The following is a 23,265-nucleotide window of genomic DNA, read 5'->3' on the forward strand; positions in this document are numbered from 1 at the left end:
GTAAGGTATACAAAATAGTAGGCATGGCCCAGGTCAAATCATCATTGTGATTATAAACTCTTTCCTCATACAAGAAAACAGGCAATGCCATGCTTTTACTAGGAAATAGTCAAGAATTTACCAGTTAACTGAAGAAAAGCTACATACATACATACATAACACTTACACTTGACCTAAATTATAATGGTCTAATCTGCTGTCCATTAATTGCCAAAGATATTTTGTTCTCCACAGCTGAAATATTTAATGAGAACTTTGGACCAGATTTTCGAGAGGAAGAGACTTTCTTTTCTGTATTTGCCATCTTTTTTCCTGCTGCAACTGGTATTCTTGCTGGAGCAAATATCTCAGGTGATCTTGCAGTAAGTATTACAAAGTACTGTATTGATTTTGTGTAAAAAATGGTATACATATATTTATTTTTAAAGGTAGACTCAAAATTTTTTTCTTGTCCTCTAGGATCCTCAGTCAGCCATACCCAAAGGAACACTCTTAGCCATTTTAATTACTACGGTGGTTTACATAGGAATTGCAGTATCTGTAGGTAAATAGCCTTATATTTCTCTTTCAGAAATTTCATGATATACATACTTTAAATATTTATTTCCATGGTATTATATTTTTAACTTCTAATTTCAGAAATACTTCAATAAAAAGATGAAGAGTTGCGTATTTTAATTCAGAAAGAGTTTTAAGTAAACTAGTAGTGATTTTACAGATACTACCTAAATGCCCAGATGCCCTCTTGTTTTTTTCTCTAGGATCTTTATGAATTAAAGTAAATTAAAAATTATGTAAAGTCCTCTTTGCAAACTCTTAAATTTGACTTAGCTATATTTTATAGAAAATACAATTCACATAGTAGAAGTAAATGCATTTTACTCTGTGATCATTATAAAATTCTTAATATTTTTTATGGTGGTTATTTTATATTTGCATGTTAATCTTACTACCTATGAAGATTGTTTGAAGACATTTAAGCAATGCTTGGCATTTTTTACCAAAAAAACTGATTTTGGTAGATAGGACATTCTTTATTGAATGAAGTCTTATTAAATTGAATGAACCTGGTTTTCAACCTTTTATTACATTCATGAAATCATAGCATTTTAAATGAACTGGAAAGGACTTAAGTGGTCAACCAGTCTCTAAATCACTGTTGTACACATGAAGGAATGAAAGCTTAGAGATTTCCTACCAAAGATAAGTGACACTTGATTTAAAGAATTGTTTCCTGGCAAAGAGAGATTTTATTTTGTTTTTTAGTGAATTCTTTAAAGACTCTTAGTTTCTTTAGCTGAAACGTTCCCCCAAAAAAGTAAGTATTGATTTATATATAATTGACATGCACTGATGGATAGTTAAAATTTTTTTAAAACATTTATTTTAGAGAAGGTGAGAGAGAGAGAGAGAGCACAAGCAGGGGGAGGGGCAGGCAGAGGGAGAAGCTGACTCCCCACTGAGCAGGGACTGGATCCCAGGACCCTGAGATCATGACTGGAGCCGAAGGCAGACACCTAGCTGACTGAGCCACGCAGGCGCTCCTGTTTATTCTTACAGTCCATATGTAGATTTCTGAAATTCATTTAGAAACAATAATTTTATATATATATATGTATATATATATAAATAAAAGCTTAGCAAAAATATTTTTGTGTTCTCCTAAAAGTTCCTGGGTCAAGAAAATTTAGTTTTAATTTAAAGAATGATATAACTGATTGTGTTTCAAATTGGAAAATAATTAGTTACACCAAACAAATGTTTTCTGTTTGTATCTGTCTCTCTGATGTGAGCCCTCATACTTATTTCATTCTGTCCGTACTAGCCCTTGGAGCAGTAGGAGTAGCCCTTCCTCCCTGACACTCAGGAGTGGGGCCAGTTTCTACAAGAGTGGATGTATAACTGGTTCAGAGTAAGGGAACCTTCCCCCCGCCCCCGTCACCTGCGATGTAGAACATCAGAGTATGAAACATAAAATCATAGCTGCTGTAAGGTAGACAGGGCTCTTTTCTCTCCTCACCCCACATGGTTTCACAAGTACCTTTAAGGAAACATGGTTTTGCAAACACTGCTCCGAGAGTTAGATGAAGAAATTTAGGAAGAACTTGATTAAAATATTCTCCCTTTCAAACTTAATTTTCTGTGTGTTGTTCACTTTTGGCTGCAGTGTTTATAATTTTTACTATGTGATGAGACAGGAGTGTTAAAGTGCTTCGAAAGTCTAAGGAATGGTAATTACTAATAGTTACACATCATATGTTGTTCCAAATAATGAAGTGCTTTTTTCCAAGAAAAGTTTTTAAATGTCATAGTATGGAAGTTTTCAGTTTTGCACAAAAGTAGAGTGTATTTTCTAATGAACCATCACCTACTTTCAACAAAGTTACCAAGAAGTAACAGTATATGGTTAATCTTGTTTCACCTGTGCCCATTCCTTCTGCCCCAGGGGTTATTTTTAAGCAAATCTCAGGTATCATGTGCTGTCTTATCTGGATAGACTTACTTGAGCCAAAGGTTTAAATAGAATTATAATTCATTAATGTTCAAATTGTTTCCCTTCACAGAAGATTGATACTACCTGAAGTCTGATCTTTGGCATGTTTCACATATAAAACACTTCGGAGTGCAGGAAAACATTTCTACCATTTGGAACTCTTCCAACAGAGTTTTCATAATTGCTTAACCAAATAGTTTTGCTCATTACCATTTTCCACAACTATATGTATGGGGTTTTTTAAGTATGCATGTGTGAAATGTTCGTCTCTGTAAGATTTTGTTTCACTACTTAAATATTGGGGACCATGATGCTTTTCCAATTCTGTTTGAGGTAAATCTATTTAAACTGTAAATGCTATATGTAAATGCTGAAAATGTAAGTACTGTTAACTAGTATATATTCAGTCAGTACCATAAATTCCTTTATGGATATATGTAATTTTGAAATGAATATAAATTTCAGTTATATTACTTGTTGTTATTGTCCCTTGCCCTTCAGGTTCTTGTGTTGTTCGAGATGCCACTGGGAATGTTAATGACACTATTGTAACAGAGCTAACAAACTGTACTTCTGCAGCCTGCAAATTAAACTTTGACTTTTCATCTTGTGAAAGCAGTCCTTGTTACTATGGCCTAATGAACAATTTCCAGGTGAGCCTCATATTTATGTTATGCTGACATTGTATATATAGAGGTCAGACTGCTATCAAACCTGAGCATTCAGAGTACAGCAGTCGGTTAGAAGGGAGGACCATTGTAGGACCATTGTTACTTTTTACCCAGATAGCTGTTTGAAAAGTCTGTAGATAAATAATTGGGCAAACAGATAAATACTGAAAGGGTAAAATCTGAAGCTGTTCAAGAGCAAAAGGGCTCCCGAGGGTAATGCTTTTATGATCGTGTATAATATATAGTATATATATATGTAGTGTATAGCTTCAGAAAGCAAGGAAGCATCTCACACATGCTCATATTTGTTGGGTCTATTTCTGGATTCTCTGATCTGTTCTTTGGTGTTTCCATCTATGAGTCCACCAGTACCATACATTCTTGTTTAGAGTAGTTACATGATAAGTCTTGAAGTCAAGTAGATTGATTCCTCCCACTTTATTGTTTTTCAGAATTGTTTTAGCTTAGTTCCTTTTGCTTTTTCATACAAATTTTAGAATAATGTTTATCTACAAAAAGTCTTGCTAGGATTTTGATAGGAACGTATTGAACTTGTGTATCAATTTGGGGAGGATTGGCATGTGTCCCTATATTGAGTGTTCCAATCCATGAACACAGTATGTCTCTTCATTTGTTCAGATCTTTGGTTTCTTTCATCAGCATTGTGTAGTTTTCAGAATACAAGCACTCGACGTGTTTTGTTATACCTAAGTATTTCATTCTTATTTTGAGTATTTTATTATTTTTTTAAAGATTTTCTTTAAAATCTTTAAAAGTCCCCCAGTGTGGGACTTGAACTCACAACCCTGAGAGCAAGAGTTGCATGTTTCACCGACTGAGCCAGCCAGGCCACCCCTTAAGTATTTTAAATGAGTTCTGTACTCAGTGAAATGAGTTCAGTTTTCTAATTTGAGGTGTCTTCATAATTGCTTTATATTTTAACTTCCCTTTTAAAAAAGTGTTGGTATCAATAGTGTTATTAGATAAGGCCCATGTAGTCATGCTGTGGTAAACTCCCATTGAACAGTAGAATTAAATTCTTAATGGATGCTTGAAGGTTTGTGACCTTTCAGAACATATGAACTATAGCACTACTTGTCTAGAATTTAGAGAATATCATTCCTTTTCCTTTTTGTTATTACCTCTATAAGGTTCCAAAAGCAAAATGAAATTTTTGTAACATTTATGGGCTTTTACAGAGAAGATTATACTAACTCAAAGTGAAAATTAAAAATTTTGATTCTAGTGTTTTTACAGTTTAGTGTAAACATAATCATTGAGAGTTCACTGTATTTTAGAACAATATACATTTTATGTAGAATACTTAAATTTTGTAATAAATTTGTCACTTAATTTTTAATGGTTTTTTTTTTATTTTGTGTTTTAAGCAATTGACTGCATTTTCATTGGTTATAAATATTGAATCCAATTATGTAATAGAAGTTTGTTTGTTCTAGTCACAAGACCTAGGCATAGTCGTAGGAATGAAAGAAAGTATTCATATCCAGCTAATGATTCAGGCCAGTTCTGACATTGATATTGTGTATGAAAAGCACAAATGTTGATCTCTGCCCGGTGACTGAAAATGCCAATCAGATTTCTGTGTTGTTACCTTAAAATACAAAAGTGTGTTGTCTTTGTCAAGTCTAGTATGGACTCATTAAAGCAAAGAGGAGTTTGGTTTATGTAAAGCAGCTTTTCTAATACAACAAAAAAATTTTTTAAAACAATTTTTAAATGCCTTGTAAAGTGAAACTAAATAGAAAAAAAATCCTGAAAAATGCAAATTGCTTGTCATTTGGAGAATGAAGAATGATGCATAGAACGTATGTGAGGGGCCTATAAGTTGGAATATGATCATGAAGTCTGTACAAAGCCACACTTGATCACACTGTTTTGCATGTAATTGACATTTCATACTTCAGGAGGAAGAGTGATTTGGGTTGCCTTACTTATCTTAAATTTTTAATTTTACATACATAGTCCTAATGTTTCTGAATGTAGTTCTATATTTTCATGTCCTCTGAAACCTTTGACTCACCGTTGCTTACTAAACAAAGTGTGAGCTTCTTTGCTCTGTCAGTCAAAACCCTTGATACCCAGACTTATATCCCACAGCCTTATATCCATACTGAACTCCAGTGGTTGGATGTTTGTACACATACACATGCATACATGCTTACCCTACTCTCTTGGGGTTGTTTTGTTTTGTTGCTTCACTCTTCTGGGAATGCACCTGCTTTTTTCTTTACATTTGTCCAAATCTGCCTGCTTTCAAGGAGACCCAGTTCCATGAAGATTTTCTAAACTACAAGTCATCAAAACACACACACACACACACACACACACACACACCTTTTATCGGACTTTTGTCTTTTTTTGTCTTTTTTCCCCCTTACTAGAGAGAAGACCTGTGTTTTTGTTATCTTTGTACTTTGTATTCTGGTCAACACTGGTGTTACCATTATTTACATTCATTATCATTGTCCTTACTACTCATATTTTATCATTAAATGGTGGAAAATGCAGAGGTTACCAAGTAGGGTAAATATATAACTAGAAAACAGGAAACTTGGCAAATTCTAGAAGCAGAGTATTTCGAGATGCTAAGCATGGAGCATTATTTACCTCAGTTCGTGGAAGAAGAGATGATATAATGGAAGAAGAGAAAATGGAATTTTTCCCCAAAACATGACAGATGAAAAGTCAGTTATATATAGTGCTAGTGGTATATGTTTTGCCTTAATCCAGCAGTGTATCATATTTTCTGTTCCTTGCTTTCTCTCTTCATTTATCTCCTGTCTTTGCATTTGTCTTTGAGGTCATTATAGACAGGCACAGAATTTTGTGTTTCATAAGTATATATAGCAGAAATCAAGTCTGCTACTTTTTTATCTTGGTCCATCTTATATGTCTTTTATAATCTCCTTCCCTAAAGACAGGATTGGCAGTGCTGATCTAGTATTAAAAGCTGTGTAATACAGTGATTGTGAAAAATACATGGCATATACCTAACCAAATTGTTACTAAAGGGCTGAATAGAAAATGATCTTTTCAAGATTTTTTTGCTCCTTGAAATGCTCAGAGAGGGTAATACTAAGGTTCATTAAAACACTTTAGTGTATTTTTAACACTGGGTCTTTTGAAAGATACAGGGGGAGATACTTAAATGAAAAAAGGTGGAATTATGTACACTTGTAACCAGATTGTTGCACTATGGCCAGGGATTGTGCCTGTAGTTAACTTTACATCTGGTTTAAAGTATAAAATTACAGTCAAGTGTATAATAGTCACTAACACCTTAAAACCATATCTCCTTTATCTCCTTGGTTGTCAGTTGGCACATGGTCTTGGTCAATATAAATGAAAAGTAGGGATGCCTGGGTAGCTTGGTCGGTTAAGTTTCCAACTCTTGATTTTGGCTCAGGTCATGATCTCAGAGTCGTGAGATAGAGCTGGCTTAAGATGGAGCCTGCTTAAGATTCTCTTTCTCCCTCTCCTGCTCTCCCCACTTGGGCACGCATGTGCTCTCTCTCTCTCTCTCTCTCTCTAATAAGTAATCTTAAAATATATGTATAAAATATATTTATAAATACTATATATATTTATGAATTTTATATATATATATGTATATATGAAGTAAATCTCCTAAGGAAGGAATGAATTTAGGTGATGGTCACCGTTCACTACTGGTGAAATTTATAATTGGATGGGTCAAGTTGACAGTACCTGAGTCCACCAGACATATTTTCCACCTCAATTTTATTTTTTCACAATTTTCAAAAATGTGAAGGGACAGTGCAGTGAATACCTGTATACCTACCCCTTCACTTATATTTATTACTTGTTTATATTTTACCCCATTGCTTTATCTTTGTGTGTATATATATATATTCTTATCTCACTTAAGCAATTTAATGTTGACAGAATACTGTTATCGAAATGTATATTCTATCTTCATCTTTCCCCACTTGTTTCGGTAATGTCCCTTTCAGCTATTTTTCTTAGATCCAAGATACAATCTAGGTCATGCATGGCATTTAGTTATTATTTTAAAATCCTTTAATCTAGGGCTTTGTAGCCTGCCTGTTTTAATCTTCCAGGACATTGATATTTTAAAGAGTCCAGGCAAGTTACTTTGCATTTTGCCCCTCAGTTTGGATTTAGCTGGTTGTCTTCTCATGATCTAAGTGATCAATTCATTTTTTTAAAACTTCATTAAGGAAATGTTTGAACATGTGCAAAGATTGAAAAGCAGTGTAATGTATCTAGCATACATTTTCCAGCTTTACCAATCACCAGTGCTTGGCTGACGTTACTTTATTTATAACTTCCTACTTCCCAGATTATTTGAAGACCAATCATAAACATAGATCCCTTCAGGTAGAAATACTTCCACAGTTAGCTCTAATATTTAAGGTCTCTTTTTAAAAAGAAAAAGCATAACCACAGTACAAATCTGCTACCTTAACGTCAAAAAACAAAAACAAAAAACCAGAAAGAAAGAACCTACCTGACAGAAGTGTATTGTACCATCTTGAAATATTCCTGCCAGAAAACTTGTGCTTCAGTCTGATGACCTGTCTAGGTCTATGAGTCGACTAGAAATACAGAAGTGAGAGCAGCAGGTTAAATAACAGAAGTTGGAGGTGCAGTCAGCAAAATCCAGAGTGTGAGGCTTCTATAGGACAATGACCTAAAAATAATAAAAAATAAAGGAAACAGTGAACCTGTGGATTGAAAAAGACTTAAGAGACATATGAACCAAATTTAATGTGGAGTCCCTTTGTGGATCCTGATTTAAACAAACTATTTTAAAAGGCAAGGAAAGATGGACAGCTTAGGGGAATTTGAGTGCTGATAGGATATTTGGTGATGTTAAGGAGTTACTTTTCAAACTGTGATAGTGGCTTTGCAGGTAGGATTTTTTAAAGTGCTTATGCATTAGAGGTGCATACTGAAACTTTTATGCATTGATATCTGGGGTTTGACTCACAATGATGTGGGGAATGGTTCATTATGCTATTCTCTGCCATTGTATGTCTTTGAAATTTTACCAAATAAAAAGATTGAAGGTGAGGGTTCATGGTAAATCTGTTTCAGAAATTTTTAATGCATAGAATTATTATTCCTGTTCATTATTATCATATTTCCCTGGTATTAGTCTCCTTCATTAGCATAATAAAGATGTGAGTTTTTTGAGTGGTTTGTAAGACTTAATTTTCCATTTTTGTCCCTTTTTAAGGTAATGAGCATGGTGTCAGGATTTGCACCATTAATTTCTGCTGGTATCTTTTCAGCCACTCTTTCTTCTGCATTAGCATCCCTTGTGAGTGCTCCCAAAATATTTCAGGTAGGTATTTTCACATTACAGCCTTTATTGAAGGGGAATTTATGGTAATACATTTCATTTTGAGATTAATTTTTTCAGATTATTTGTTTACCTCATAGGTGTTTATGATTTATACACATGTATCTCAAGCCAGATATGTTTAACTTTGTGTGTTTGAATGTGAATGTTTCTGTTTATATAAACTCTAGTGCATTTACCTACTGTCAGGGTGTAGTCCTTGAGTTGTCTTTCTGGAAGTGGTGATGAATTTTTGCTTTTTTTGACATATTCTCGTTGGTCAAATTTTTCTAATGTCTTATCAAGAATAAGGAATGCATTCCAAGCATAAATCAGAAGAATTAAAGGATCTTGTCCCTCTTAGCATGATGTCAGTCTTTATGTTTTACTTTACAAATATTTGAATGCCTACCATATGTCACACGTTGTGTTAACTACTTAGGGTAGAAAGATGAATAAGGTAGACATTATCTCCCTTTAATGAGCATTCAATAAACAGCCGATACTGAATGGGAAATACTTTTTATTACTGAGTCCAAAAATGAAACGTTGATTCTGCATCCTTGTTCTTAATATTATAGTTGTAGGCAGTGAGTACAGTAAATGTAGAATATATTTCTTAAAAAACAATTTTTAGTAAAGCTTTAAGAAAAGTGGTGAAGTTTATAATTAGGATTTTTATCTGCTTTAAATCTAGGATTCAGAACTTTTTCTTAATGTAGGTCATACTTATGTCATTTACCAAGTTTTCACATTTCTTTTATTCATGTACCTGCTTCTCTGACTTTTTTATTTTCCTGAAAGAATTTCAATATGAGTGTGGGGTTAAGCAGATTAAAAACTTCAGTGGTATTCTGAACCAACTACCTTTTTTTTTTTTTTAAAGATTTTATTTATTTATTTGGCAGAGAGATACAGAGAGAGAACAAGTAGGCAGAGAGGCAGGCAGAGGGAGAGGGAGAAGCAGACTCCCCACTGAGCAGGGAGCCCGACACGGGGCTCGATCCCAGGACCCTGGGATCATGACCTGAGCCGGAGGCAGCCGCTTAACTGACTGAGCCACCCAGGCGCCCCAGCAACTACCTTTTGATGCTTGAAATGTTTGGTCTCCTTTATGGATTGTAGGTAAAGCAGTATCATACGGGGGAAGAAAGAACAAGAGTTAGAAACTTGTGTTCTATTCCTGAGTAACCTATTAAAACTGTAAGGAAATCTGTATGTCTAACTGTGTTAACATTTCCTTCTAGTATTTACGTTTCTTCCCTAGGCTCTTTGTAAGGACAACATCTACCCAGCTTTCCAGATGTTTGCTAAAGGTTATGGGAAAAATAATGAACCTCTTCGTGGCTACATCTTAACATTCTTAATTGCCCTTGGATTCATCTTAATTGGTTAGTCATATAAATGGTGTGCTAATACAGATATTGGAGTATTTACAGTATTAGCTCTAAATATTGAATTATTAAATTATAAACAAAACCTTACTTTGCCTAGTAAACAAAGTTAGTTTCTTTGTGGTCAGTTTAAAGAGTATATAGAAAATACTGCAAATAATAGTGCTCAGTGCATATTTGCTGAAATTACTACCGTCATTAAATCCTCATGAGAGGGAACTCCTAGGTTCTTGTCCCTGAAACCAATGAGATAATAGCATAAGGGAAAGGATTTCAGTGCCCCCTCCTGAAGGTACGGCCTTCACTGAGCTACTTTTTGTTTGGCAGTTTTGCCTCTGATCGCAAGTGAGCTAATCAGTCTTCCGCTGCTAAAGATGACAGTGGGCTTTTAATAAATGTCTGATGATACCACCATGTGTGGAAGCTCCCATGTAATGCTGCTAGGTATCTGTTTGGTAAGGCTACCTTGGGAGAACAAATTAGCAGTGTTACGTAAGGTTTCTCACAATCCAGCAATTCTCTTTAGGAGTATTTACCCTAAAGAAACTTGAATATATAACCAAAGAGCCATATGCAGGGATGTCTTTAGTGTCATTAATTACAATAGTGAAAAATAGAAGCAACCTGAATACCTACTAACAGAAGAATGAAACTGCAGAATAATACTCAGGAGTAAAAACAATGATTAAAATTGATTTTCATATATCAATATGAATGAATCTCCAATATAATAAATGTATCAAATCAAATTGCAGAATAATAAATATAGTGTGATATTATTTGTCTAACTTTTAAAATACCAAAATGGGACTACCTAATAATGTTTGTGGACTATATATGTGTAAAACCATATGATATCATTGGAAAAATACACCAACTTTGTAAGGATGAGGTATAAAGGGTTTCAACTATGGACCTAAGGTTTGATTCCTGAAAAGTAAAGTATACAAACTATATCTGACAAAGTGTAAGTATTCATTAAGTCTGAATGGTGGATTTGGGGGTATTCCTAAGGCTGTCATCTAAAGGTTTAAAATAATTTCATTTTTTAAAAAGTCAAAAAGTAATGTGTCAGTAAATATACCTCATGTTTCTTTTGCAGCTGAGCTGAATGTTATTGCTCCAATTATCTCTAACTTCTTCCTTGCATCATATGCATTGATCAATTTTTCGGTGTTCCATGCATCACTTGCAAAATCTCCAGGTGATTTTCATTTTTAAAAAATTTTGTGAATGCACTAATGTCTTTGATTTTAGAGAAAATAAGACTTTAACATGTTTTAAAAGATGGTATTGTGAGTGTATAGCCCATTAATGCTCAGTCAGCCCTTACAGTTCAGTCAAATTCACTGAGTTTTCAAAGATCTCTTTATCATGATGTTTCCCAGTAATGTACTGTTTCTTGTCTTAGAACTCGTGTAAGAGTGTTAATCTCAAATTCTGACTAACACTTTGAAAGAATTATTGTGCTTTTCTTTCCCTGTTTTTATTTATTTAGCTGCTTTCTGTTTCAAGTTCTATTCAACAATATTTTGGTGTACCTAACCTGCCCAGAGGAATATTTTCAACACAATAAGTTTGCGGAGTTCTATTATAAAGGCTCTCTTGCAACTGAAAAAGTGCCTCGTATACTTTTATTGAGGGCTTTTTGTTATTAATCATAACGGTTGGACATCAGGGAAAGAATTGAAGGAACAAAAAGCACTTTTCCTTCTAAGGGCCTAAAAGCCTCTCAGAACTTTAAGGATATAAATTTTAGAGGTGTCTTTGTGGCTATGAAGGGCAGCACAAGGGGTGCTTATACTGGCCTCTTCTTTATCTTGGCTGTATTAATAGCAGTATCCTGGTTGTGATATTATAGTATCATTTTGCATGATGTTACCATTGAGGGAAATTAGGTAAAAGGTCCCCAGAATTTCTCTGAATTCTTTCTCATAACTTTGTGTGAAATTTAATTTAAAAAAAAAGAATATAAAATATATTAAATTATGATTTAAAAATATTTTTTGGCTATGGAATGAAAAATTTAAAACATGGTCTTCAGCATTTTTTTTAGAGTGAGCTTAATTCTTAAATACTTCACCGAAGGTAACCTTCTATACTCAACTGTTAATTTTTCTAGCAGGTTGATCAACTTTTAACAATTTTCAAGAACATTCTGTTTGAACTCTTCTGTATATTCATTAGAATATGGGTATGTCTTATGCTAAAAATCCAGAACATAAAACCACACTACTAAGGGCTGGATTTGAAAACTTTCAATCTTTTGTAGTTTTTAACCATTCATTAAGATACGTTGATTTAAACATTTTTTTTTTTTTTGATGAAGAGTTTATTGAATACAGAAACTAGTAACATAGAATAAAACAGAAGTAAATAGATGGGCTCTCTTCGTGGCCTTCAAAAATTGTGCTCAATAATGCTCTATGACTTTACTGTCATACATTAGCCTTATACTTCTTGTTTAAAGCAACCACAAAGAAAGTTATTTTGTGCATACATATGTACCATTGTCTAAAGCAGATAAGGTATTTGAGTGACTTTGATGTCTCTATTTTATTTGTGATTGTTAGGGTGGCGTCCTGCATTCAAATACTACAACATGTGGATATCACTTCTTGGAGCAATTCTTTGTTGCATAGTGATGTTCGTTATTAACTGGTGGGCTGCATTGCTAACATATGTAATAGTCCTTGGGCTGTATATTTATGTTACCTACAAAAAACCAGGTCAGTAGTTTTTTACATTTATTATGTATATTCAAGCTAGAAATATCTAGAAGTTCTTTGTGGCTTTTCATATCTAAACATCATCTTTTGTGTACTTGAAAGGTGCTTTGTAAAACCTAAAATACTTCATTTCCAAATACATGTAGTTTTAGTGAAAATAATTACCACAGGGCTTTATTCTCTGGAACTCCTGCTTACCCATAAATTAGATTTAACTAATCCTACTTAAAGAAAAATGACAAATTTGTATTATTAACATGTTGGTGGCCCTCAATATACTTTAAAATTTTCTTTGAAAGGGTTAGACTTAGTGAAATAGCTCCTGTAGTAGCTGTTAGCCTAATAAACATATGTATTACTACTGTAGTCTTAGTACCTGCTGTATAGTAAGTACCACAGAATTTATGGTATATTAGAAAGACATAGTATCTTCCCTAATTTGACAAAGGTATTTTTAACTGGGAAATAGTTAAAGATTACCCAGAAGGTGTCACACTGATAACTCTTGGGTGTATCTCCACATAAGACAATGATACTCGGGTATGTTGGGGTTGATCCAGTATAGTATGGTGACCTCTAACTCTGAGGGAAGAACCAGTGAAAAAGGTTTAAGAAGTTTGGGCCCCAAAAGAAGAGTTTAGGAAGAAATTACAAGAGTGGTTGCAGTGTAGTCATGTGAAACTGTGAGGAAACATTTTGTAATCCAGATATGACACAATGAGGTTTTGGATAGAGTGCTGGCCTTAGAAATGAAATGGACAAAGAAGGTAATGTTTTAACCATCTTAGAAACAATTATTTCTCTAAAATAACAAATGTCTAAAATCATATTTCGTGCCCAGGCTGTTTATTCAATACAGAGTGAAATTTGCCTGTTCAGATAACTTAACCGTTAAGCACTATAAATGGTACTTCCAGAGTTTTGAAATCTTTCAGTCAGAGAGCTGCCTCTTTCCCCTTAGACCTCTGCCTATATAAACAATAATTTTAAAATTATTTGTGGAACTTTCTTGCCCTGTCACCTTCATTTTTTGTACATTTTGCTTTAAAAACAATTACAGTTCAGATGAGCATTTTCGTAGTGTCATGCTCTGGACTTGAACTATTGAAAGTTCTGAGTACATTGGTTTATTTTAGCACTTGATTTTTTAAATATGAAAGCACTGTTTACGTCTCTGTGTCTCAAATTGGTTATTGATTGTTGGTGAATATTGGTGTTTTGCTGCATGAACACTGTCTTCCCACAGATGTGAACTGGGGATCCTCTACACAAGCTTTGACTTACCTGAATGCACTACAGCATTCGATTCGTCTTTCAGGAGTGGAAGACCATGTGAAAAACTTTAGGTGAGCAGTAAGGTAACATAGAATCGTTGGTCGTAGGTGGCAGTCAGTTCTTTACTTACCATTCAGTAACATTTTTGTATGCTGCTATTTCATGAGAAGTTTCCTGAAAGCATAGATTATTGTTTTTTGTTTTGGTTGGACTTTGGTTGGGCAGTTTATTCAAAAATAAGGATGAGATTTCTTATCAGAAGTTGACAAAGAGGTGAATTATCTAACTTACCAAAATGTTATGAGAGAGAAAGTGTTCGAAGTCTCCCATTTGAAGGCTTTTAAGTGTCAGCTCTCATAAAGTGAACAGTTTCTTCCCACTGTGGCCATCGAAGTTCTGTAAGTATTGTATACCTACTAAGTAGAGCCAAAGTTAATTTGCCATCAGTAAAAACCTTTTCCTTTGCTTTGTTATAGGAATGGGAACATTGAAAAGATGTATTTTATTCCAAAATACCTTTTTAAATCTTTATCAGAATTACACATAAACATAGTTGAGAGAGGAAAAACTTGGGTTCGTCATGAAAATCTGTAATTGCCCAACTTTTTGTGTCCCTCTTTGTGACATACCACAGGCAACCACTTCGAACTCTTCGCTGATTCATTTAGTAATTACTTGATATTCCCAAACATCATGGTGGTTTTGCTCTACTTTGGATGTTTTAGGCCTTATCTGTTGATGTTTTTCCTTCATTCACATGCGGTGGCTCATGCATGCACTCTTCCCTTCATCCCATCCTCACAGTATCTTTTATGTCACTATTTTGATTAGGCTGTACTTCATATTTATGTTTTTATAACGCTTTAAAATGATTCCCAGCTGAGCCATGTAGTAAATTATGATTGCTTTCTCTTTCCTGTACAGCCTTCTTGTTTCCTCTGGAGCCATTTTTTCTTTCTTTCTTTCTTTCTTTCTTTCTTTCTTTCTTTCTTTCTTTCTTTCTTTCTTTCTTTCTTTCTTTCTTTCTTTCTCTCTCTCTCTCTCTCTCTCTCTCTCTCTCTCTCTCTCTCTCTCTCTCTCTCTCTCTCTCTCTCTCTCTCTCTCTCTCTCTCTCTCTCTCTTTCTTTCTTTCTTTCTTTCTTTTTCTTTCTTTCTTTCTTTTTCTTTTCTTTCTTTCCTTTCTTTCCTTTCTTTCTTTCTTTCAACTTAATATATATCACCATCTCATCCTTCACCAAACTTAACAAAAGATGTTGTTTTCTGAGCTTCGTAGTTTCTGTTTCTTTGAAGTGTCTTTCTCACTGTTTCCTGTTTCTTTAACTTGGGTTCTTAGATTTAGCCTTGTCTGAAGTAATTGTGGTCCATAGCCAGGGAAACTCTGCATTGGTAGGTGGGGCTTGTCAGTGAAGCCCTTAATGTAGATTAATATGGCTTTACTGGTTCTTTGAGAAATTTAAGTCATCTTGAAGACTTTCTTTTTTTTGATATGATTAGATTGCCCAGAAAAGAATATTTTAATCTGCTTGTTGATAAAAGTCCTGGCTACCAGAGTTCTTAGTCAGGTGGGAAAGGAGGTCGGGAATCTCTGGATTCAGTGTGTAAATAAATGTTTTCTCACTCTCCCCTGATGAAAGTAGCTGTTTTTGCCCTTAGGTGTTGCTGGTGTCTCACAGACCAGAAACCGCCTTTTTTTTTTTTTTAATTAAAAAAAATGCTTTTAATTAATACAATACTGAATTAGCTTTAGAGTCACCTGGCTGGCTCAATGGGTAGAGCATGATCTCAGGGTCATGAGTTCAAGCCCCATGTTGGGCATAGAGTTTACTTAAAAAAATAATAAAAAATTTTTTTTAAATTTTAAAAATCTAAATTAGCTTAAGGTATACAACATAGTGATTTAACCATTATATACATGATGAAATGCTCACCATGAGAAGTGTATTATAGTATTATCAACTATTCCCGGTGCTATACTTTCCATCCCCAAGATTTACCATCATAACTGGAAGTTTGTACCTCTTAATCCCTTTCACGCGTTTTGCTCATCTCCCCAATCCCCTTCCCTTTGGTGACCATCAGTTTGTTTATATTTATGCATCTGTTTCTCTTTTTGTTGTTGTTGTACTAGTTTGTTCTCCATGAGTCTGTTTCTCCCTTTGTTGCTGTTTGTTTTCTACTTTTTAGACTCCCATGTAAGTGAAATCATACGGTATTTGTCTTTGGCTTATCTTCCTCAGTATAATACCCTCTAGGTTCATTCATGTTGTTGCAAATGGCAAGATTTCATTATTTTTTATGAACAAGTAATATTCTGTTGTGTGTATATATGTACATATATGTACATATATATACACACCACATATTTTCCATTCATTTATCTATCACTGAATACTTAGGTTTCTTCCATATCTTGACTATTGTAAACAACATTGCAGTAAACATATGGGTGCATTTATCTTTCCCAATCAGTGTTTGCATTTTCCTCACGTAAATACCCAATGGTGAAATTACTGGATCCTATGGTACTTCTCTCTTTAAGAATGTTTTGAGGAACCTCCATACTGTTTTCCATAGTGGCAGCATCAATTTACATTCCCCAAACACCAGTGCATGAGGGCTCCCTTTGCTCCACATCCTCACTTACTTTTTGTCTTTTTGGTACTAGCCATTCTGAGTATTATGAGGTGATACCTCATTGTGGTTTTGAGGCCCTTTCTGGCAAATAAGCCCTAGCCTAACACAGTTGGGGAAGGACAGAGATACTTGTTCATCATAGTGATGGAAATGATTTGGTTCTATCTAGTGGTTTCTTGTGCAGAGTTTAAACCACTGTTTCTTACTTTGGTCTCTTTAATACATAGCCCCTTCCTCTTCCAGAGGCACCTATTACCTCTAACTTATAGGCATTTTGGTGATTTTTTTTTTTTTTAAGGCATAAAATCAGGTAGCTTCACAGCTTTCTCATAGGCTTTAGGATTTAGCCACTTCCTGATTTGTCTTCCATCTGATCTCTGGCTTTCAGTATTTCCATACTACTGTGTTTTCTCCTGTTCATATTTTTGTGGGTTTTATGCCTTAAAAATCCCATTATATGATGGCATTTTTTGAGGAAGGAGTTAAAATGAAACAGATGTTTACACTCTGTCATTGTTACTCGTTGTCATCTCTAATATATTTCATACCATACTTTTTTGGCATGATACAACTATACCAAATTAAGCTTTTGTGGTATATTTACCATTTAGTAAAGATAGGGACTACCAGTTATTTAATTGTAGTATAGGTTATGTTAAAGTGTACGTTAAACTACCATTAAAAAAAAGCTGAATTATGCAGTGGCTCTACAAGACGGACATCACTGTTACGTGTGGATGGTTTATGGTGGGCAGATTTGCTGCATTTGCTCATTCAGGTCCCACATTCCCTGTATCTTGTCAGTCTGCCATTTCCTAGCAGGTGTTTTTGTCAGTGTGGTCAAAGTCATCACCACATCCATGGCGTAGCTTACAGGAAAGGGAAACAAAGTGTGGAGGGTAGCCAGCTTCCTTTTTAGAGGAAATGGGCTGTAAGTCACTCAGAGGGTCAGTTGTAAGCTACCAGGCAGGCTAGGAATTATGTAATTTCTATGTGGGGAGCTATTTAACCTGCTAAAGCTTAGATGGGGAGGTGAGCAGTCTGGGCCATAGAGGATGATGTCATGTTGGATTCCCCCAAAGCCATTCTCCCAGACAGGACTGGTTTTTCAGATAGCTTGCTAAAATTCTGAATAGGTTAGTTTTTGTTTTGTTCTGTTTTTTTATGATCTTTATTCAAGTTTTCATGCTTATTTTATGATGTTAGGAACTACCCTAACATTTAATTTAGTGGTTAAGTCAGAAATTTTAGTTTACTTTTTGTTAAAGTTTATTTTAATTATATGAAGTCTTGTTTTAAAGAATTTATGGTAATGTTTGAACTTATAAAATGGATACTTGAATATTTTTTCAGAAAATAACATTGATCTCCGTTTCTAGTTAGCTAAATCAAGAGTTAAGAGTATGTGAAAGTCATGCCACTATCTTGTGTCTACAAAGGCAATTGAATTTAGTTTTGATTTTCACCATAATTAATTAGAATTAAAACTTTTACTTCAAATAGAAACCTTCACATCAACTGTAGTGATTTTACTGATATGACAGTTGCCATTGAAATTAAGCTAGATTAGAGAGAGCTGATATTATGAAGTAGAAATCACTATAATGTGATCAAGCCAAGAAGGAAGGTGACCTGTTTGTACATGAAGGGAAGGCAATGCTCTTAGGAAGTTTTGTGAACTCTGTGAAAGAACTGGAATACTTACTACCTTTAGAAGATGAAAAGTTGTTTACATATATTTAATATATTTTAACTATTGTGTGTCTTCCTATAATACCTACCAGAATCTTGATGTATAACATTACCAATTATTTTAGAAGGACATTTTGCATGATGTTAGGTCCAAGAAGTTTTTGTTTCTGCATTTCTCATATACTAAGAAACCCTGGTTAAAAGTCCTCTTCTTTTGAGCATCCTGTGGCCTACGTCCTGAGGACAGTTGCATGAAGGAGATTCTAGTGTAATAATACATTCTTAAGAGAAGTAACTTAAAAACGTCCATGTTCTCAAAAATCTAAACTTCTCTAATTTTGTTTTATTTTTTAATCTTAAATTAGGCCACAGTGTCTTGTTATGACAGGTGCTCCAAACTCACGCCCAGCTTTACTTCATCTTGTTCATGATTTCACAAAAAATGTTGGTTTGATGATCTGTAGTCATGTACATATGGTAAGTGTTTGTATTGTTTTTTTTTATATTAAAACATTTTTTGCTCTGTGTATATAATTTGTAATTTGTGGGGCTTTCTAGGTATGAAACGATTTGACAAGATAAATCTGTTGAGTTTGGGGTTTTTTTGAAGTTAGTTCTTCAAAATATTATTGCCTCTATTACTGTCTCAAAACCTCATTTTAGAAAAGATTTTAGAATTTTAAATCTTTGTTCTTTCTCTTATTTATTATGAGATTTTACCAAACTATATTTCTCTTATAGAATGGTTTGGCTAAGAAAAGTAGCTTCTTGATAACTAAGGAATCTAAATGAAATACAGTATGTGTATTTTCTTACTAATATTTCTCATAGTGTTCTGAGAACACTGGGAACATTTACTACCCAAAGAAAAAAGAGGTTCGAGGAGGTAGATGAATGGTGGTAAATATCTAGCATTCCAGTACATAAGAAGAGCAGAGTGAATGCTGAATTTCCAAGTTTCAACACTGTTAATTGCCTGTTCATTTGTGTTTTAATCATGAGTACTAACATTACTAAAAATAGTGGTAGGGCGCCTGGGTGGCTCAGTCGTTAAAGCGTCTGCCTTCGGCTCAGGTCATGATCTCGGGGTCCTGGGATGGAGCCCCGCATCGGGCTCCCTGCTCTGCAGGAAGCCTGCTTCTCCCTCTCCCACTCCCCCTGCTTGTGTTCCCTCTCTCGCTGTGTCTCTCTGTCAAATAAATAAATAAAATCTTTAAAGAAAAGTAGTGGTAAACATTTCACCCAAAAGTAGTTTTCTATTTTTGGCATCTTGGCTCTTGAAAAGAATTGCTAGATGATGGTTCACCTGTTCTGCATGAGAAATTGGAGTATTTGTCAGATCAGCTTTTGTCCCAAACTGTTTTGTTTATCTCATTAGAAATGTGTGTTGGATGCCCCATGTCTCAGCTCCTGCTAGGGTTGATCTTCTGCTTGTATAGTCACAAAGTCAAAGTCGCGTCTGGCCGAGAACATGGACACACTGGCCCCAGGTCCCCCATAGGACTGGTAGAGTTTTTCAGTTTGTTTCCAAGTTGATCAGTTCAGGTTGGGGTTTTGACCGCAGGAAATTACAAATGGGGCAATTTTCCTACCAGGAAAAACAAATTGTATTTGTCCTTTACTTTTTCATGAACAATTAAGGCGTACTTTTAAACCTAGTTTTAGATTTTTGCTTTATATACATTTGCATATAACACATTTTATGTGTTGCTTGCAAGGATCAAAATAGAATTGCAAGTTGAAAATCTCATTTCCTTAATTCTGTTCTTCATCATTTAACAGAAGTATGAAGAAAAAAATGCATTTATATTTTACAGCAAACTTGCATTTTCAGGTTCCTGAGAATTAATAACTCAGACATTGGGGACAAATGAAAAATAAGCTGGGAAACTTTTTGTAGAAAAACAGAAGGCTCTTATTTTTCTCCATGTGATCTCTTCTCCATTTTCAATAATTTCTAATTTCGCTTATTTACTTAGTGTATTGAAAACTTCCTATTTATATTTCAGTATGTATTTCTTCATCTTCTCTTCTCCCTTTTCACGCTGCCTCCTGTGCCTTAACTGTTCCATCAACCGTACCTTGTCATAATCTACAGAAAGAATTCATTGACATGAAAATAAAATGTTAAAAAAAAAAAAAGAAAATGTTGTTGTCCTACTTCTTTCCCATCCCCAAGGTTTAGGCACCTTGTTTAAGCTAGTGTAATGGTGATTTTCTTAAGTGCGGACTGCATTATCTTTCAGTTAAAGGCATTATTAATATTCTTCTCCAAAGGGCCCTCGAAGACAAGCCATGAAAGAGATGTGCGTTGATCAAGCCAGATATCAGCGGTGGCTTATCAAAAACAAGATGAAGGCTTTTTATGCTCCAGTACATGCAGATGATTTGAGAGAAGGTGCACAATATTTGATGCAGGTAAATACGTTACGCCTCTCAAATAACAAAATTTGAGTTTTGGGTAAGCTTTAAAACCTTTTGTCTTCTAGGTGTCATTCTTCATATTAATAAAAATGGTATATCTTTTCAAATATCTTTATTACTACTAAGATTTGTGTAATCTGAGCACTTAAGGAACTATAGAGATAATGTGCTGTTGGCTGACAGGGGAAAACCTGTCTGGAAATTATCTTAGCCTATTTCCCTAAGGTATTTCCCCCTCATTTTCTGCTGCTATACCTCACTGGGTTTGTTGTTGTTGTTGTTGTTTTAAGTGTTAAGTAATGGCAGTCCTTATGTAATTTTTAAAAAATTCTAGTTCCTTACCGTATTTCTCACTATTTCTTTACTAAACATAGACTTCACTTTCAGTTTTGTGTGTGACACAGTAGTTACATGGGATTTGGAATTAGTCCTGGATTTAAATGCTAGCACTGCCACTTCCTTATTATGAATTTTTGCTGAGCAAGTTACTCAACTTCTCCGAAACTTAATTTCCTCAATCAGCCCTAAAGGTTGTGGGAAGAAATAAATGGACTGAGATAGTATTTGCCATCCTATTTTTTTTTAAGATTTTATTTATTTATTTGATAGAGAGAGACACAGCGAGAGAGGGAACACAAGCAGGGGGAGTGGGAGAGGGAGAAGCAGGCTTCCCGCTGAGCAGGGAGCCCAATGTGGGGCTTGATCCCAGGACCCTGGGATCATAACCTGAGCCGAAGGCAGACACTTAATGACTGAGCCACCCAGGCGCCCCTTGCCATCCTATTTTTGTACGAACCCCTTTCTTCCAAGGAAAGCTTAACTAGAAGCCCATTCACTGTGCTAATTGTGGAGTTGCTTTGTTAAAGCAGAGGTGGGAGGCTCAGAGTGCTGTCATCTGTGCCCCTTCTGTTTGAATGTTTCACATTTCTCACACTTGACAAGCACAAGGGTAAGAATATCTTAGGTGATCCTCAAGAATAATAAGGGATGGAAGTGGGCTTTCTTTGGCAGATATAAAGCCTTATCATAAACTACCATAATTAAGACATAGTGGTATTGAAGTAGTGATAATTAGATTAACGAAACAAAACAGGAGAAATAGAGCCACTCGTATAGGAAATTTAATACATGACTGAGGTAGCATTAAATCCAGGATGGTCTGGGACAGTTATCTGTGTAAAAAAATAATGTAACAGATCCTTCCAAAGACTGCACAAAAACTATTTCCAGATGGATTAAGGAATATGAAAGGCAAATTTTTAGGCTACTAGAAGAAGATACAGAATACTTTTATGACTTGGACTAGGGAAGGATATTTTAAAATGAGACAGAGAAAGTTGAACTATGAAGAAGAGATAAGTTATTCTTTAGTTAAAATTTAGAACTTTGTGCTTCTTAAAAAAAAAAAAACAAAAACCATGAAAACAAAAAAGGAAGCCACAGGCCAGAGAGACAACATGTTACTAGCAAATGAATATGGCCCAGATTATGTAAAGAAATAGTGTCAATTGGTAAGAGGGGGGAAAAAAGGAGCAAAAATAGAGGAAAAGAAGAGGAGACATAAACAGCAGAAGTAAAAATCAAAACCACAATACACGTGTACTCCATACTCACTAGACTGACCAGAGTTTGGTCTGCCACTTCCAAGTGCTGGGAGCAATGAGAGCACTTGGAAATCTCTGCACTGCTGTAATAACATAGATGGATCAACCATTTTGGTCAGCAGCCTGGCAGTGTCCTGCAAATTGGAAACTGTGGGCATCCTAGGAGATGCTGTTCTTACATGTGTACCTTAGAGAAAGTTTTACACGCGTAAAGAAGGTTATATGAAACTGCGGAGCAGTACTGTTTGTAGTAATGACAAAGAACTGGAAGTAACTTCAACAACCATCAGTCACAGTTTTAAAGATAATGGTATAACCATGCAGTGGAATTCCACATAGCAACAGGGATAAACCTCAAAAACAAAAAGCCTTAAGGAGAATAGCAAGCTAAAAGGAATGATACGGAGATGCTATAAAATTATAAATCTTTATAAATTAAAAATGTATATGTATGTATGCCTAAATAATGGAATACATAGTAAAAATACAAAGAGGGCATGAGAAGGAAACATACGGTGTTTGAAGTGTGTCATGTTTATTTTCTTTAGGTAGTGGATACGTGACTGATTATTCACTTTTCTATGCAAAATTTTTATTTTTTCAAGTAAAATCCTACCTCTGGTCATAGGGTTGTTTCTAGTGGGTAAATCTTACTTGCTTTTGTACAATTTATAGGAACATTTCTATAACATTTCTTTATTAGTATTTAATAAATGTTATGTTGGAAATGAAGGAAATTACTTCCTTAGAGCAGTGGTTCCTAAACTTGAGCGTGCATCAGAATCACCTGGTGGACTTGTTAGAACAGACTGCTGGGCCCCACCTTTGGAATGATTTAGTAGGTCTGCAATGAGTCCAGAGAGTTTGCCGTTCCGTAACTTGACAGGTGCTCCTCAGACAGTCCAGGTCCTACATTTCGAGGACCTCTGTCTTTAAGGGTGTCTGCAGTTAAAATGACACTGTTGATGAGAGCTAGGGTCCATTATCCCCATCACTCT

At 34.9% G+C, this 23,265-nt stretch overlaps 1 protein-coding gene across 2 annotated transcripts in view; it reads left to right on the forward strand.

Moving 5' to 3' along the window:
* Positions 1-23,265, forward strand: part of SLC12A2 (solute carrier family 12 member 2) — a 103,581-nt gene that overhangs the window by 55,588 nt on the left and 24,728 nt on the right. For both annotated transcript variants that reach the window (XM_027604681.2, XM_027604683.2), the window contains exons 8-17: positions 235-362; positions 460-544; positions 2,996-3,147; positions 8,411-8,518; positions 9,783-9,906; positions 11,012-11,113; positions 12,483-12,638; positions 13,885-13,984; positions 18,605-18,716; positions 20,517-20,657. In XM_027604681.2, the coding sequence (XP_027460482.1) occupies positions 235-362; positions 460-544; positions 2,996-3,147; positions 8,411-8,518; positions 9,783-9,906; positions 11,012-11,113; positions 12,483-12,638; positions 13,885-13,984; positions 18,605-18,716; positions 20,517-20,657 (1,208 nt within the window). The remainder of the gene's footprint in view (positions 1-234; positions 363-459; positions 545-2,995; positions 3,148-8,410; positions 8,519-9,782; positions 9,907-11,011; positions 11,114-12,482; positions 12,639-13,884; positions 13,985-18,604; positions 18,717-20,516; positions 20,658-23,265) is intronic.

The sequence above is a fragment of the Zalophus californianus genome, chromosome 5 (assembly GCF_009762305.2).
Source record: "Zalophus californianus isolate mZalCal1 chromosome 5, mZalCal1.pri.v2, whole genome shotgun sequence".
NCBI lineage: Eukaryota > Metazoa > Chordata > Mammalia > Carnivora > Otariidae > Zalophus > Zalophus californianus.